This window comes from Taeniopygia guttata, chromosome 1 (genome assembly GCF_048771995.1).
Source record: "Taeniopygia guttata chromosome 1, bTaeGut7.mat, whole genome shotgun sequence".
Lineage (NCBI taxonomy): Eukaryota > Metazoa > Chordata > Aves > Passeriformes > Estrildidae > Taeniopygia > Taeniopygia guttata.
In genome coordinates, this window is record NC_133024.1 from 24,829,052 (window position 1) to 24,846,143 (window position 17,092).

The 17,092-nt window shown below is 42.8% G+C and overlaps 1 protein-coding gene across 2 annotated transcripts; it reads left to right on the forward strand.

Annotated features, from left to right (window-relative positions):
• Window positions 1-871: 871 nt before the first annotated feature.
• Window positions 872-16,359, forward strand: LOC100219809 (beta-1,4-galactosyltransferase 3). 2 transcript variants are annotated; one of them, XM_002189815.7, is made up of 6 exons: window positions 872-1,419; window positions 9,244-9,479; window positions 11,082-11,272; window positions 11,894-12,016; window positions 14,687-14,791; window positions 15,707-16,359. In XM_002189815.7, the coding sequence occupies exons 1-6, from the start codon at window positions 1,182-1,184 to the stop codon at window positions 15,846-15,848; spliced, it is 1,035 nt and encodes a 344-aa protein (XP_002189851.4). In that variant the 5' UTR covers window positions 872-1,181; the 3' UTR covers window positions 15,849-16,359. The 2 variants fall into 2 exon arrangements, with proteins under 2 accessions (XP_002189851.4, XP_072781439.1); XM_072925338.1 differs by having other exon boundaries at window positions 888-1,518.
• The last annotated feature ends 733 nt before the right edge of the window (window positions 16,360-17,092 follow it).

Sequence of the window (17,092 nt, forward strand, 5' to 3'; positions counted from 1 at the left end):
CTCTGGACTGTATCTGGACAGCTGCTGAATGCCTCCAGGGAAAGAGACTGGCAGCCTTCTGGGCAGCCTGTCCAGTGCTCAGTGCTGTGCCTGCTCTGGGCTGGCTGCTGGGCCAGTGGCTGAGCCTGGGAGTGCAATGCTAAGCTCAAGGAGCCTGCTCCCCCTCACAGATTTCCTTTTAACCCTCTCCCCAGTGCAAATGTGGCCAATGCCAACTCTTCTTTGTAGCCGTGTAGGAATTTAATATCTGTAAAATGTCTTCCTCTCCTGCATTTAAGCAAAGGCAGGCACATGAGAGCAGACAAATGACTGGCAGCACAATCTAAGCCCCATCTCTACAAATTCAGGCAGAGAAGAGAGGGGCATAAAAGCTGAAATTTTTCAGGACAGCATGGCTGTGGCAGGAGACCTCTCACAGCAGCCAGGCTGCTGTGGTCCCTTTAGGCACTGGCTGAAGTGTATCCGTTCCATAGAATCGCCTAAAGCATCGCTTTGGAAAAGACCTCTGAGATCATCGAGTGCATCCTATGGCTGAACACCACCATGGCAAATAGCCCGTGGCACTGAGTGCCACGCACAGTCTTTCCTTACACGCCTCCAGAGACGGAGGCTGCACCACCTCCCTGGGCAGTCCATTGCAATGTCTAAATTTCCATTCATCTCTTCCCTGACCAGTTTAATAACCAATTTAAAGTGGAGACAGCAGTCGGGCGCTCACCGAGGAGACGACACGGGGTGCAGCTCAGCAGCCACCCCATCCTTCTCCCTCCTCGCCCACAGCGGCGGCCGCTGGAGGGGGTGATGACTACATCTCCCAGCATGCTGCGCGGCAGCACGGCTCGGTCGGGGCCCGCCCTGCATTCTGGGAGCTGTAGTCTCGCCGGAAGGCGGGCGGGGGAGGGCGGGCGCTGCGCCTGTGCCACAGCGAGCCCGTGCCGCTGGCCCGGGGCTCCGAGCGGGGTGGCTTTGGCCAGCTCCTTCCTTCCTGCAGCCCGCACCGGGAACGGGAGGTTTGGCTCTCGGCGTCCTGATGAACCCAGCTAGGGGAGCACGCTGCCGCCTCAGAAAGTTGGAGGAGAAGGAGGCGGTCTGCCCAGCGATGTAGCCCTGAGCGTGGAACGGCAGCCCTGGAAGGCAGCTCAGTCCTCACCGCCCTGATCCCGGAGCATGGGCTAAAAACTATGTTCCTCTCCCGTATGGAAAGCCACTGTTTCCTGCTGTTCGTGTTTGTCTTCCAAGCGATATTTATCCTGATCCTCTACGGAGGCGGACCGTCGCGGGTGTTCCGCGGGATTTTGGAGCCGCCTGGGGCGGGGGATTACTCGAAGCCGCACGACGTGTACACGAACCTCAGCCTGTTCACCCGCGCCCCCCGCCAGGACGCCGCGCCCTACTGCTCGGCGCAGTCCCCGCTCCTGGGTACGTACCGAGCGCCGGCAGGGCTGGCAAAGAGCCTCTTCCACAGCACCCCTGACCCGGCACAGAGGTGCCTTGTGTCTTCTTCAAACTTCCAAACAGGTGTGCTCATGTACTTCCAAACAGGTGTGCTGGTGTACTTACACTGACAACATTTCCTGCTGTTAACAACCCGCGTTGTTTTTATTGCTTGTGTGAGGAAAAGTATTTTACTGGCCTACAAATTTCCAGTATTGAGAGTTTTCTTACACAGATGTCAAGATCGTAGAGCAAGAGTGCAAACAGCATGGGAATATATCAAGTTAATGCCTTTTTTTTGTTTTTTTTTTTGTTTTTTTTTTTGCTTGGCATTCCTGTGTAAAATGACCCAACGATTTAGAAACTGATAATATTGACCTCTGACTTTAACTCCTGGGTTCTTTGTCTTAGCCTTATATCTAGCCTGTAGTTCGATATAAATTGATTAATTGACTTGAAATCAGCTGAAGGAGGATGGCGCCTTGCTCTTCGTGGTGATCTTCTAGTCTATGATTGCTACACATCCTTTAGGCTTAGAAACTTCTCTGTTAGACTTAAAAGTCAGGTCACATGTTATTTTGTATTCACAGCAGAACCAAACCAGAGCTGATCTTAGGAGCAGTGTTCATCCAGCTGTTGCAGTACTAAAACACTTGATAAATTTTAAGTCAGTATAAAGTCAAACCTATAAAGCAGGTGTGTTGCTAGTAAAGTGATGGTGCTGCTCAGGCAATAGTGAATCCCTTTGACACAGCCAGCCATGGATGGATTAAGTTCCATCAGCATGCACTTACAGCTGGTTTGGGGCCATCCCCTTCTTAGAGTACCGTGTAGTAAGTTACTCTGGTCAGCTTTTTCCATATTGCACAGGTTTCTGCATGTCTAGATGTTGTATACACCTAGCCCTGGACTGCTGTTCTGGGAAAGCTGATCACTACACATGGAGCCCAATAGGAGCAAATGGTTGAGCTTGATTCACGTGGAAGTTCTGTGGGAAGCCAATGCTCTTGTGTCAAGTTGCTTACTTAGGTTGGAGAACTCTGCTGAGACCCTTTGGATGAGCCTGCTCAGACTGCAATCTTTGTAATGATGCTTGTTCTTTTGAGATGTTTTTTTCCTTTCCCTGTTGCTTGCAATTAAATTAAATGCAGGATGTATGATGAAATTATAAGGTAGCTTTGAGTGTGTGTTTCAGCATTTCCTCAGAAATGGCTCTACTAAATCCTGAAATCCTGATAGCACAGAGCCTTTTTGGGTGTCATGGCCTCAGTGCACTGCAGCCCATTCAGCTCTGGGAAGCTGCAACTCCTTCCTTCAGGCTGAATTGTTTTATTTGAAAAGCACAGCAGAAACGTGACTGCACCTAATTTGTCTCCACTACTGATGAAAGTCCTCTCTCCTAAAGAGTCAAAGGAGACAGCTTTAGTGTCAAAAAGCAAGAACCAAACAATTCTGCAGCTTGCCTGCAAACCATCAGATAAGTAAAAGTAGTGACGTGTATAGAGGAGGCAAATGCAGAGTAAAATTACACTAATCTGTGCTCTGAGAGCTGGAAATCTTTTTAAGAACTCTTCTGCCCATCACTGAGAGTAGGGGATCGTCCTGCAGGCGGTTCTTCAGAGTTAAAACGGAAACATGATGTTAGTCACAGACAGAAACAAACAGTAAGCTGGCTGGGAGAAAAAAAAAGCCAACCATGAGGCAAAGTAACTGTGTAAGCTTTACTGAGTTGAGCATATGAGCCACTGTTGAAGTGAAACAGAGGTAATTTGGAGCCCTGATACAAATTCAGCTGAAGAAAAATGAGGTCTCTTCTTCAGCTTAACTTTTACTCAGTGGTATTTCCCTGTAAATATAGGATGTAAATTATTCCTTCTATCACTGCATGCCAACCTCTTCTGGGTGTTTTGATTTTTTCTTAACTGAGAAGCATGCTGTTTTCTGAGGGAGTTGTCCCTTCTTTTGTATGTGATGGGCATATATGAATTGAGATATAAATACTTTATAAATGTCTTGAATAATTGTTGCCATCATTTCTCATGAGGCTGATGTTTCTTGGAAGCATTATATTGCAGAGAGCAATGCCTTTTAATATTAATTTCATAAACTCTATTAAATGAGATTTCAAATCAATTCTTGAGGACTCAGCCTCCTGTTCAGAGCTGGTAATAAGTCACTGTGCCCACTCTAAAGTGTGTTAAAGTACCTGGAAGGATGCCAAATGGCTTAAATGGTTTCTGCATCAGGGCTTTTATGAAGTGCAGCACTTTTTCCATTTATATATGTAGTAGATCATTTTGATAACTGTTTGAATGTTAATCAGCTTGCAGCTCATCTGTCTATTTCCTGTCTCCTGAATCTGCAGTAACTTGGTTCTTCCAGGGCTGTGAAGTTAGAATTAAAATATAACTGCTAATCATCTCTGCCTTAGAGGAACTAGACTCCTGCTGACTAGTGGTACTTTTAAACACCTAGTGGTGTGCACTGAACGTTTTGTGACCAGCAACTTGAAAAGCATTGCAAGTATTCAGTGTCTTCACTAATATTGTGAATAAACTACTCAAGCTTCCTCAAAGGTTAAGGTTTCTACACAAATAACCCGTTGCCTGTTTCTTCCTCCTCTGTTTTAAGAAAAAGTGAAGTGTTTGTGTACCAGGGTTATACTTCATTAAACATAACTAAATAGCTTTTAAATTCAAAATCTGACTTCCTCACATTTCATGCAAGATGTCTTTTTTCAGTTCATCTTTTCTTCTCACAAGGAAAAAGTTCGGTGCTAGAAGAATTGGCTTTATTTTATTATTTCTGGTTTGGTTTAAAAGGGGTACCTTCCTTCATGCATGACATGGGCTGAACAAATTGGCTTGGCCCTCAAGGACTTTAATAGCTGAAAGTTCTGTCTGTAACTCTGCTGTTTATAATTTGCTCATGCTATGGACGGATTTTTTTTCCAAACCCTTCTTATAGTAGTTACTGCCTTTCACTCCCATCTGTCATAACCTTTTCATGAGCAGGACCATCTGTTGTATTAAGTAGCTCCTGCTATATTTTCTAATGCTGCCAAAGTTTCTTCTCTTGGATTGAAAGAGAAATAAAAAGATGTAGGTGCTGAATGCTGAAATTTATTTTCAGGTGCCATTGAGGCAACCTTATATTCTATCATTAGAAACTGATGCTTAAATGAAAGTTGTTGGTCTGAATTTTTTTTTTCCCAAGCCCTGGTAGAATTACATGAATATGACTGTTAAATGTAGTGTGTGGTGCTGCAGTATCTGAGTGTAGCATTCACCCATGCTCCTGTTGTTCCATGTTCCTGCTGGTTCATCTTTTGTAAGTTCTGATTATTCTGATTGGGCTTGGTAATTACAGCTGCAAACTCTAAAAGCATAGAAGGGAGTTCAGAAGTGCTGGATTTACTTCCATAAGGTGGGATAGGTATGGTCAAAGTCAGTGGTCACCTGACAGGCAAATATGTTGCCTAGGAAGTGAAGCAAGCAGAGAGTGCTGTCAGTGGCACCAGCTGACAACACATGGAATTGAGACCTAACTCTGTACACTGAAGTTTCATATTCATTAAATGCCCTCTGTGTGATGGTACAGGCACAGAAACATCTTTGGAACCAGGCCATGGAAAAATTGTTTGGACACTTCAGGGTGTTAATTCTGTACCCTGCCTCAACAGGGATCCTGTGCTTCCTAGTATGTGTAAGATGGCTTTTTTCCTCCTTTTCCAAGGCTGTGCTTTGGCAGTTTTATTTATCCCTCTTTGGTCCAGCCTGCAAGTGCTCTGTTCACATTTGGGATTTAATTGGATTAGATTGCATTAGCCTTTTGTTAGTTGGACAGCAGGGAGACATGAAAGCCAGAATGTAGCTTGTAGCCAAGGAGTGTAGGGCAGCCAGAGGTTTTGGGGATGTAAGTCACACTGATTTTTTTTTTTTTTTTTTTTTTCCTTCCCTTGTCATATTCCAGGTTAAGTTTCTGGGCTGATTTGTTTGAGCTGTGGAGCCAGGCAGCATGGGAGGACACTAGATCTTGAAAAACCTGGAAAATGCAAATGTTAACACTCCTAAATGGTATGCTTGGGTATGGAAGGAGAGGACAGGAGTGAAGCTATTCACATTATCTTACTCATACCCTTACATTCAAATTAAGATCTTATTTTTTCTGGAATTTAAAGATTGTTGCTGCAGAATCTTACTCTGTAATACAGAGTCCCAATTGTTTCATAGAAAACAAAACCTGCCTTTGTGGGAGAATAAAAGGGATTAATTCCCTTTCTTATTTTTTCCTTAGAGCAGTGATCTATAGTTGAAATCCCTGAATATAATACTTCTTTAGCAAGCTCCAGCTGTCATCAAATCAGTGGTTAATGGTGCTTTAGGTTGAAAGATCTGATAATCAGCAAGTCCATTAATCTTAAACAGCAACATAAACTACAGGTTGATAACATTTTGGACTGAAACATGGGAGTCTTAAAGGTGGAAAGGGAAACTGCATGCACAGAGGTAGGAAATACCACCATGAAATGTTCACTGTAAATGTGACCCAGGTTCATAGCCCGCACAAGGATTCTCTGAAGAAGCACTCTTCTGTTTCAGGTACAAATACATGGTGATGTACTCTGCTTTCCTGCTGCAGGTAACGCACTGGAAATCAAATTCTCCTGTATTTTACATAGTTGGAGAAGGACTGAAAAGTGATATTTAAGTGTCAGCTATTGCAAAATCTTGCTGACAAGCAAAAGTCAGGCATTCTTTTTAAAAACAAACTAATAGAAACCAATGAACAAAACCCATGCAGTGGGATTTAGACCAGACGTTTCTGACAGCATGAGAAATGGGATCAGTGGCTCTTCAGACTGACCTTCAGGAAATGCCATTTGTGCGTTCCCTGAGGAAGGAAAGGAGGCACTTATCAAATACAGGTTTGCCCATCAGAAATGTGAGTTGTACCAACTTCCTCATGATAGTAAAATGTTCCCTGGCTCAGAATGGACACTTTGAATTTTATTGCAAATTTAGTCCTTAAGCCTTGTTACTGCTCTAAAAAATCTGCAACCTACCCAAAACCAACCAAACCCCAAAGACCCAAACCCCCAAAAGCAGTGGAGGGATGTTGATTCCTTCTGTGTCAGTTAAACAGGATGTGGGTGTGGGCAGGCTCAATTTTTTTTGTTTGTTTTTGTTAGAATTGTAGCAAAGATTTGAATATAAGATGAAATGAAAGAAGTATATTCTGGGACTCACTTGCTCATTTAGTCTTAAAACACCTCTGCACCTTCTCCTGCTCAAATGAAAGCTCCTAAACACCAGGCCTAAATATTTGCTCTCATGCTTCATTATCAGAACGTTTTTGAGAGAATAATTTTTCAGTGATTTAAGAGGGAGTCTCACAAGATACTGAAAATCTGATTTAGGACAGCCATAGTGTTAATTATCACCTTGGAAAGAAAAATCTTGTTTATAGCTATTAAAAAAACCATCAACTACAAACTAGCCTTGCAGACTTCTGGTGCAAAAAAATAATTTTGCCCTTGGTAGCACGGCCTGCAAAGAATTTTTGAATGGACCTGTCGTTTAAAATTGGCAGCTTCTAATTATGATCTGGGTGAAAGTTTTTCCCTAGTTCATTTAAGCATTGCATGGTAATCTTGTTCTGCATCTGTGTTTTATTTTCTTAAAAGTTCACAGTTGTAGAAAACCGTTAAGACACACTGATTTGTGTATAAATACAGGACTTCTGCTGCTTCTGGAAGATTTTCTCACTATCCAGGAGGACAGGCATTTAGATAATTGTAGAATTTGTTTATTTATATTGTAACAATGAGGTTTGTGTTAAAATGGGTATTGACACTTTATATGGATTCTTTTTCACTTATGACTTGTCAGTATCTTTCCATCTGAAGAATGGAAGACTTAATGTAAAAATGCAGGGTTTTTTTTTAATTAGGCAGAAACTCTTGAAGATATCCAGTATATTTTGTATTTAAAAACAAAGTGCTGAATAGAAGAACAGTCAATATTGTTTATTTTGCTATCCTGTGCCTGTTCCTGAGAATATAACATCTTTCTTCTTTCCCTGTTGTCATCTGCTTCTCTCAACATTTTGAAGTACTGCCTGCTTATCACAGTGTATAAAATGAAATAATATAGAAAATTCAGCCATTGTGGCAAGTGATTATAACATCAAATAGAACTTGAAATGCTTTTAAAGGTAGAGCTGACATTTTCTAAAGCATTTCTATCCATCCAGGCTTTAAACTGTTTCTCCCCTGCCTGCTGAATATCCACTTGCACATCTTTGTCCTTGAATCTCTTCTGAAAGAGGTTTAGAGAAATTTTCCAAATGGGTAGCAAAAGCAGATGTGTCTGTTCATCTTGAATAATTTCCAACGCTGTTTCTTTCAGCGAATCCATTTATTCAAGGATCTCATCTAAGCAACACAAGACTGCAGCAGGCAGCCAGTCCCAGGGAGAAGCAGCTGTGCAGCAGCCCAGCGAGACTTGGTGGCCGTGCCAGGACTCGGGATGCCTGGCAGGCAGTGTGTCCTCCTGGTGCTCAGCTGGCCACCTCTCCCTGCTCCACAGCAAGTGGAGGGACAGGTGGCCCGCAGGCAGCAGTGAAATTTATCATGGAGCCACCTCTGCATGGGTGTGGGAATCTAGGGCTTCCCTCTGGCTGCCCTGGAAGGCCTGGGACCCTGGCAGGGGGTCAGGAACACCCCTGTACAGAGCCCCCAGAGACACTGCCTCTGATCTCTGTCCATGGAAAAGAGTTTCCAATCTTACAGGATGAATTACATCCTGTAATATTTGATATAAGTAATAATTAGGTGTGGCACGGGTGCAAAAGTAAAATTTTAGGATTCTAGATTAGAGGTTCAAAGGGGACAAGATGGAGGAAATTGGGTGTGTCTTGTCCTTTTTCTCCTTCTTCATGCCCTCCATGTTTCACTGTAGTGTTGGCATTTTTCTATTGGTTTAGGCTGGGGACACGCTGTTCAACGTAGGTGACAGATATTGGCACATTATTGTAAATATAGCACAGGTAGTTTCTGGTATATAATGTTTGTAACATCCCACTGGGGGCAGAGCCCCACACGCTGCCCTGCAGGACAGACCTGCGGCAGGGCAGCAGAACATGTTAGAGATAAGCAAGAATAAACAACCTTGAAAACAGCACAGACGAATTATGGCTTCTTCTTTGGCAGCGGGGCAGAAAGACAGAGACTTTCTACAATCTCGGAATCATCAATACCTACAGATTCTGACACACGGGTGTTGTTAATTCTCCTCTGGTGATACAGTAAAAAAACAGAACCCCGACGCGGAAGAAATGATGATGTCTGGCTCAGAAGGCTGAAGGATAGTTTTATTGAAACTATCCTATATTACATTGATATACTATTTAAAGAGATACTATTTGATTCTACATACTTACTTCTTACTTACCTAACTAACAAACTCATGACTCTCTGCTGAGAGTCCGAGAAACAGCTGGATCCGATTGGTCATTGAACCCAAACAACCTTCACCAAATCCAATCAAGCAACCTCTTCAGGTAAACAATCTCCATACCAAATTCCACATGGGTTAAACAAAGGTGCAGAGATAAAGATTGTTTTTCTTCTTCTGTCTGTGCTTCTTCTGAGAGACGGAATTATGTTGCTCTGTCCAGAGAATGTGAATGTCACGTGGTGGGGCTGCTGTCTGAAGGAGCAAATGTGGGTAGCTGATCTCATAGGTCTGAAAAAAGGTGGAGAAAGTCACTGATCTTACTACTTCTTTTTTCTGTCTCTCCTTACAGTTGGTCCATTAACCATCACCTTCAGGGTGCTCCCCAGTGAAAGGATGATCATGAAAAGAAATCCTTTTGTTCAGCCTGGTGGCCACTACAAGCCACCTCACTGCTTTGCCCGCTACAAATCCGCCATCCTTGTGCCCTACAGGAACCAGGAGAAGCACCTTCGCCATCTTCTCTACTACATCCATCCCTTCTTGCAGCGCCAGCAGCTCAGTTACACTATCTACCTGATTCAGCAGGTAAATCCAAGTCAAATGTGCCTGCTGGGAAGCTCAGCTACACCACTTAAGGGATGGGTTCTGAAGAAGAAATGTGACCCTTCTGATGAGGAAATACTGTTTTATGCATGGGCTGAGAGGAGGTCAGATAGCTGTCCCACTTCCATGATTTCTAATGACTGAAATACCGTACCACGTGTCAAGATCATCATTCTGCTATTAATTGGTTCTGTTGAGGTTTTTTTTTCGTGGGGCTATAAATTTGTCACTAAGTGGTTACGCTGGTTTGAAAGTAAACCAGCAGAGGAAACGAACCCCCACAAAATCTTGAGGAAAATTTCAGGTCAGAATTACAATTTAATAGAAAAATTACAATAAATGCATTAATACAAAAACACTGGCTTAAAGTGACAAAGTCAGAGTATAGCCTGTCCCCTTGCTGGTGAGGTTGGTGGTCACAGTCTGATTAAGTGATGGCTGTAGTGTCAAAAACGGTGGTCCTGTAGAAGGTCTGGTCCTCCTCTGGGTCCCTCAAACAGTGGTGGTGTCCCAAATCCCCAGACTGAGATTATATTTGGGTCAGGTTCAGGTGGTACCTCCCCCAGAGCAGGGAGCTCCACAATGGAGTGATGCAGCCCTATGAGGGACAGAGTATTTTTGGAGTCCTTGGTGGCTGTTGCTGCCAGGTGTTCTGCTGGTGCTGAGTTCGTGATGGCCCCTTAGCAGAGACCCTTCAGGATGGGTGGGACTGCTGCTTCACGGGAGGGAGGTACCACAGCTGAGTCACCGGTGTGAAGAAAAAGAAACATTATTCTGCCTTGCAGGGTTGCCTCTTTTTTCCTTATGTAGCGCCCAGCTGGAGCCTGAGGGGTGGCTGTGCCCTGGGCAGCTGCTGCAAGCAACCCTTCATTAAGAGTTTGTCCCAAAATGATGTGGAGGAAAGTAGAATACAGACTTTGGTTACACCCCACAGTAGTACTTTCATTTTGTAACCCAGGACAGTGGTAACATGTATTTTCTTCTTTTTGAGATTTGCATGTGGTTTGTCTGTAGTTTGTCAGTGTGACTACTGAGCAAAACCTGGAGACTAAATGCTGAAGTGCAGCTGTATATTCTTGGTCTGTATCAAATACAAACATGTGGCTTGGCCCTGCTGTGGGGCAGCTTGTGCAAGTCAAGCGGCCTTTTGTACCTGACATGGACTGGTGTTGCAGAAGATCAGTGGCAAGGGAGCCAGTTTTGGATCCATCAGTTAAAACCAGTATTGGGAGGGCAAAGAAGCTTTTTTGTTGGACCAAGATCTTTTTCTCATTTGCAAGTTTTGGTAAACAATAGGGCAAAAGTGTTGCTGTGCAAATGTGCACCTGAGGATTGGCTTATGAATCTCTTGAAAGTCTGCCTTCTTCAGGTGCCAACAGTGCACAGCCCGTGACACAGCAAAGCTGACAGCTGTTGAGAATGTTGTGAAGAGGATGGCTGACATTTTCAAAGCTGAGGGCATAGAATTTGCAGCCAGTATTGATTCATTCATTTGAAATAAGGCTTTTGGACTAAAACAAATTTTAACTGAGTTATCTACCAACATCTTTGTTTTGGTGAAGAAACTTAGGTTTTCTTTTCCAGGTAGGGACCGGTTCATTTAACCGAGCAAAGCTGCTTAATGTTGGTGTCCGGGAAGCCATGAAGGATGAAGAGTGGGACTGCCTTGTCCTGCATGATATTGACCTGGTGCCTGAGAATGATTATAACCTGTACATTTGTGATGAATATTATCCCAAGCACATGGCCAGTGCCATGGATAAGTTTCAGTACACGTAAGTGCCTCCATTTGCTTTCTGTGGATGTATTCCAGTTGGTGGACTTTGTGTTAGAAAGTACGGGTGGGAACAGTGAAAGGCACAACCTTTGTGAGGTTTTCTGTGGGTTAGTTTTGCAGTAGTTACTTCCTAGAAAAGGATATTTTTGACCCAAGCATGCAATCTTGAATGTTTCCTTGCCTGTAGTTCCCTGTTCCACAGTTAGCTCTGCTTGGTAAATGACTGGCAGGTTTCTGTTTGACTGTTTGACTTTCCTTCAAGAAAAAAATATAAGGTGGGAATATTGGATCATGTGGAATATAATGTGGTAGGATACAGGTACTTCAAACTGATCCAAGATATAAATTTTGAAACTAATTTTACTTTGGTCAGTTTTGGGAGAAGGTGGTGGGAAACATGAGGGGAATGGAACATGATAGGAATTACACTGGGTTTACTGTTTTGGGGTTTGGCGTTGTCATGAGAGTGCCTGCAAGTATGCAATTAATGTATGTGTGACTTGGATCACACTGTTAGTTGTGGAGGACAGGCATTAGCCTTCAATAGTGTACTCTGGTTTTTGTTGGTTGGGTTTTTTTGGAGGGTGATGTTTGTTTGCCTGTTTGTTTTCTCTTTTAGTCTGCCATACAAGTCCTTTTTTGGGGGTGTGTCTGCTGTGACTCCAGAACATTACATGAAAATGAATGGGTTTCCCAACACGTACTGGGGTGATGGTGGTGAAAATGATGACATTGCTACAAGGTACCAGTGCACAGGACAGACTTGAAATGGATCTAAGCTGGCAAGTGAAGCATAGCAGCACCCTAGGAAAGGAACCAATGACATTGTTCCTTAATGTGCTTGCAGTACCATTAAAATCCCAAATGCTGTTGGTATTGGGAATGCTTAATGTCAGAATATGCTCAGAACCTGTGAATCCAGTCACTATGCCGGGAAGACAAAGCTTTCTCATTTCTGGGGAGCAGAATGTTATTTCACATCTTTGTGCCTTCAGTGCAAGGGGTTATAACCACTTGCAGGTGACAAGTGCCTCCACTGATGTTGACAGTCCCAGGGAGGGAAGGAATCTGCAAGGTTGTTGAATAAGAGGGTACTTAACTAATTCTCAGACAGTTGGGAATTTAAGTTAAGTGCATTTAGGTTGCTCCAAGTGTTACCTAATCACTGATACTTGGGATTAAGGAGCACAAGGAATTCTATCTTTTGTCTGCAGTGCTGGGTGATGGAGGAGCCTGTGTACCAGTGTGAGTCAGTGACAGAAAGAGTTGATGGTTTTTCTTGTACTTTGGTTGCCATGGCAGCAGCATTCTATAGTTTAGTTCCAGGTGCTCTGCCTAATGTGAATTCATCAAGTACAGAATCATGGCTGCAGCTTCTTTATTCATCTTTGGAATTGCAGTGTGCACCTTTATGATCCAGCACTGAGGCAGGCTCATGGGGAGTTTGTAAAACTAAACTGACCATGGAAGCTTTGTTATTTTTGTCTTACATAATGTGACAAGTTACAGGAGTTTTTTTCAAAGCAGTATTCATCTGGGAATTGAAAGCCAGATTTTCTAATATAGAATTCCTCCTTTGCCTTTCAGAGAAAGCAAACTAAAAGGTTGTATGGTTGTTTAGAGAGTCAGCATTTGTGAAAGGAATAGAAGGCCAGGAAAATAGATCTTTACATCAAGTACTACAATGCTGAATCTATTCAGCTGTTCTTAGTATAGTTTAAGCATCTAATTTGGTTTTTGGTACCTGGGGTAGACTCAGGAATGCACTTCCTTGAAGAGAATCCTGGAAGGCAAGTGAATTATATAGCTCCCAGAATAGCCCTTTCTGGAAGGGAATTAGGGCCTATGTTTTCACAGAAAACTCACACTAACGATTAGCAGTGTTTTGGCCCAGATACATGGAGGCTGTGGACAATGCCTGTTAATGATTTATTCACATTCTGAAGTCTCAGCCTGCAGAAGTTAGGAATGAACTGGCTGTTCTTCAGTGACCAGCTGGGATCTGGATTTTAGGAGGTGCTCAAGCATTCCTTACCATGTAGCAAAAAAATTAATGATTTTTTTTTTTTTTTATATTTTAATGTCTGGTTTTTAAAAATTCTGTGCAAAGATGATTTTTTTTTTTCTGGGATACTGCTTATTAAAAGCAGAGTTAATGAAAAAAACTGCCAGCTGCTACTTATAGTCACCAGACTGCAGTACTCTCTAACACAAGTTGTAGCAGATACCAGGATCTACATTTTATTAGAAGAAAACACTATTCTAATTGGAGCCACTCATGTGTTAACATTTTCAACTACAGGAAAGTCTCTTGGACTCTTCTTAACAGTAAATTAATGTATTAACAATTCAGTTTTAGTCTTATTTGCAATGCAAAAACCCAAAAGCAAAGCTAGTTTAGTGTTCTTGCTTTTTTGTCTCTTTATGATTAAATGTGCCATAAGCTTATGTTCAGAAAACAAGAAACTGTCTAAAACTCCATGTGAAATAATGGAACTATAACACTGTCAGTGAAGTGTTACAATCATCTGATGGCTCTAGCCTAACAGATATTTTCAATTCTGTAGCCTTTCAGCTTTATCACATTCCTGCTGTATCAGATCCCGATGGAACGCAGTCAAATGCTGCAAACATGCCAGTTAGATAACCTCAATTGGGCAAACATTCATTCTTACATTCACAGGAATTTTCTCTGCCTAAGGGCTGTCCTGTGATAACAGAGGTTTGGTAGCCCTAGCATTATTGAAGGCACTTTTTTTTGGCAAAGTAACATAGGTGCTATCAGCAGTGGGCTGGAGTTGCTTGAAAGTCACCCAAAATGCTGGGCTTAGAAGCTCTGTTCTGGAATTCTGAGCCTTCAGTTCCTCTTCTCTTATCTAACTGTACTGCAGTCGAGTTTACATATGTTTGTCTGGTGCCTGTATTTATGCCTAATCTTTTATGAACCAGTCTAATCAGGCCATCTGAACGAATGGCACTTCTCGAAGAACAGAGAGGCTTAATCTGGTTTTGAAACTCAGAACTGGCTTCCTTTCAGAAACTGCAAGTTTGAGATCTTTGGGTTTTTTTTTTTCCTTAAAATTTAGGGGAACCTCTAGGCGAAAAGCTCTGCTCTTAGGAGGAAGTGCAATAATGCTCATTAGTCAGATTCAGGGGAACTACTCTTGAATGCTCTATATGTTGTAGTTCATTCCCTGCTTGCTCTAATCCCCTTGTGCCCTGTCAAAGTGCACTGCAGCTGGGAGCTTTCTAGCCCAAGCCTGGCCTAGAGCCTGCTAGAGAAGATCATGTGGCCCTGTGCTGCTTCTGCCCTCTTGTTTTTATTGGATTAGCACTGAAAATCATCTCTGACCATAAGCCTGGAAGTGGCATCTCTATGCCCAAGCAAACAGTTTTGTATGTTGTTTTAAAGGATTCACTTGGCAGGAATGAAAATAGTCCGGACATCACCTCACCTTGGACGCTACCGAGTGATGGACTACAATGAAGAGAGAGAGATCCAAGAGCCTTGGAGGAGGTACCTGGTGGGGCTGGGGGCTACTCTGGGCCTTGTGGCAGCTTGGCTGTTGCTGTCATCTTCCCCAGCACAGGCTACATATGCCTCATGTCACTGCTGCTTTTGCTGCTTTAGGAAGGCTATTTAAAAGCAGCCCCCAGTCAGTTTCAACTGAATCATTCAGTTCCTGTCTTCACATTTGAAGGGTTTTTCCTAGGTTCCTCTCTTTTCTTCCTATTGTGAAGGACACATGCCAGCTAGCACATCAGATTTAAACATTAAATTGTACAAGGAGTAAAACTTAAAGAAAAAAATACTGCTTGCCTTAAAAATAGGGAGATTCCAGTTTAAAGAGGCACTGTGTTATAAGTTCCCAATATTAAAACCTTGCTATTCAGTCTGTGTGGAGTTACGAGGTGCCATTAAAATAGTGGAAAGCAATATTCTAGTTTGAAGACATGAGAAAGGTGCTATGAGAGACTTTATCAAAGACTGTTTTATATAGAAGAGCTGGAGGAGGGTGTTGGGTCAAGTATGGTAGAGGCTTCTCATAGCGACAGTGCAGATTTCTCTTTATCGTCTCAAAACTCAGGTTTCCATAACAACCCTGTCAAAAATCTACCTACAGCAGCCTATGTACACCGTGGCTGCAAACTTCTGCGTTGCACTCCCAGCTCTCTCTAAGCTACTGACAGCTTCTTGGTTTTTGGAGACTCTAGCTGCCACCTCACTGGTCTCCCTCCTCTGATCAGGGTCCAGTCCAAATCATCCTCCTTGTTTGGAACACTCAGTGTGAACTCCCTCTAATCTGTTCAGACTGTATAATGGGAAGAATTGTCTCAGGGCTTTTCTGCCCTCTGAAGACACTTTCTTCTGCAGCTTCAGCTGCAAATGTTACCTTCTTTCTTCTAACTGTATATATTCTTCCTCCCTCAGGCCTCCTTCCCAACACAACACCAGAAAAACATGGAAAGCTGATGGAATGAATACATTACAGTTCAGGCTCATTTCCAGGATTAAGCATCCTCTTTATACCAAGATCACTGTGGACATTGGATATGTTCCTCCATTTTCTTAAGAGGCTGAAAACAAAAGCAGAGGCTGGCTGCCACATGAGCATTCAGCCAATCCTTCCTTTTCCTGTGGTGTCTGCCCCACCTGAGATTAACCCTTTTGCCTTTCACTTTTCTTCAAACTGCTCCAGATTTAGAAGAGGCTCTAGGAACAGGGTATGATGGCTACTAAACAGTCTGTGGCTTACTGTAAAAATTGTCCAAGTCACTGTAAAATGGACTCCTGAGCCATACCTCTGTGACAGTAAGCCAATCCAAGCTTTCTGGAACCTTTGTTCAGTAGCTGGATAGCTCTGTCCTGCTTTGTACTTAAGTGTTAATTGGGATGCAAGCCATTCTGTCAGAGTGGCCTCTGACGTGTTGTACTTTGAGAAGGTGTTAAAGCCATTTACGGTTCTATAAATATCTTTTGTGAATTTGAGTAAAATACATGGAGTTATGTGTTTGGCGTAAGAGTTTTATAGAATACTGAATAAGAATGTAATAAAAGAGAAAGTTGCCCTGAAACCAGACAAACCGGTGTTTAAATCCCTGATTTTTTTTTTCTGACCCAAACTGCCACTGTTGAAATTATTTTATTGTAGCTGCAAGTAATGCAGACTGAGTGGGACCTAAGACTGTCACCTAGTCTGACCTCCTGCTCAGAGCAGGGAAATTAATCTACTACTACAGCTGTTGCTCAGACATTAAGTATCATTTAAGGCTGAGCTGCCTTCAATATATAATACTTCTGAGAAATTAAATACTAGTTTTTCCTTGAAGTCAAAACATGTCAGCAGTGGAGCTGTGACCCTGACAGGACCCTGGCACTTGTAATTACCAACTGTGAGACTGACACAGTCAGCCCAAACCCTTGCCCTTGCTGTAAACTTACTTTCTCTGCCAACTCAATCTATAGCACTGTCTGCCAGGTGCAGTTGTTTTTGAGAGTGTGACACAGGGTATTTTGGCTTGTTACTCTGATATACAAAACTCCATCATTGAAAAGCTGCATCTATGCCACTATAATTACAAATGTTTAGTTTCAGTCTCATCCACAACTGGAATAATGTCTTAAAATAAACTCTGCCAAGCCTGGCTTCACATCAACATGTAAAGACAGTTAAATACAATGCAGTAAATGCAGTGCTCTGCTCAAGACTTCTGCACAAATGCAGCAGCACAGTGGAACAGCTGGTTATCCACAGCCTTTCACCTGTTTCTTAAGCAAGACTCACAGATGATAATGGCCTGGGTATGTATACAAGTA

Bases quoted from the DNA above. Each gene is read 5' to 3' on its own strand.
- LOC100219809 (XM_072925338.1), top strand. From the start codon at position 1,182: ATGTTCCTCTCCCGTATGGAAAGCCACTGTTTCCTGCTGTTCGTGTTT. The intron at 12,017-14,686 runs GTACCAGTGCAC...GTTGTTTTAAAG, and splicing joins AATGATGACATTGCTACAAG to GATTCACTTGGCAGGAATGA. The intron at 14,792-15,706 runs GTACCTGGTGGG...TTCCTCCCTCAG, and splicing joins ATCCAAGAGCCTTGGAGGAG to GCCTCCTTCCCAACACAACA.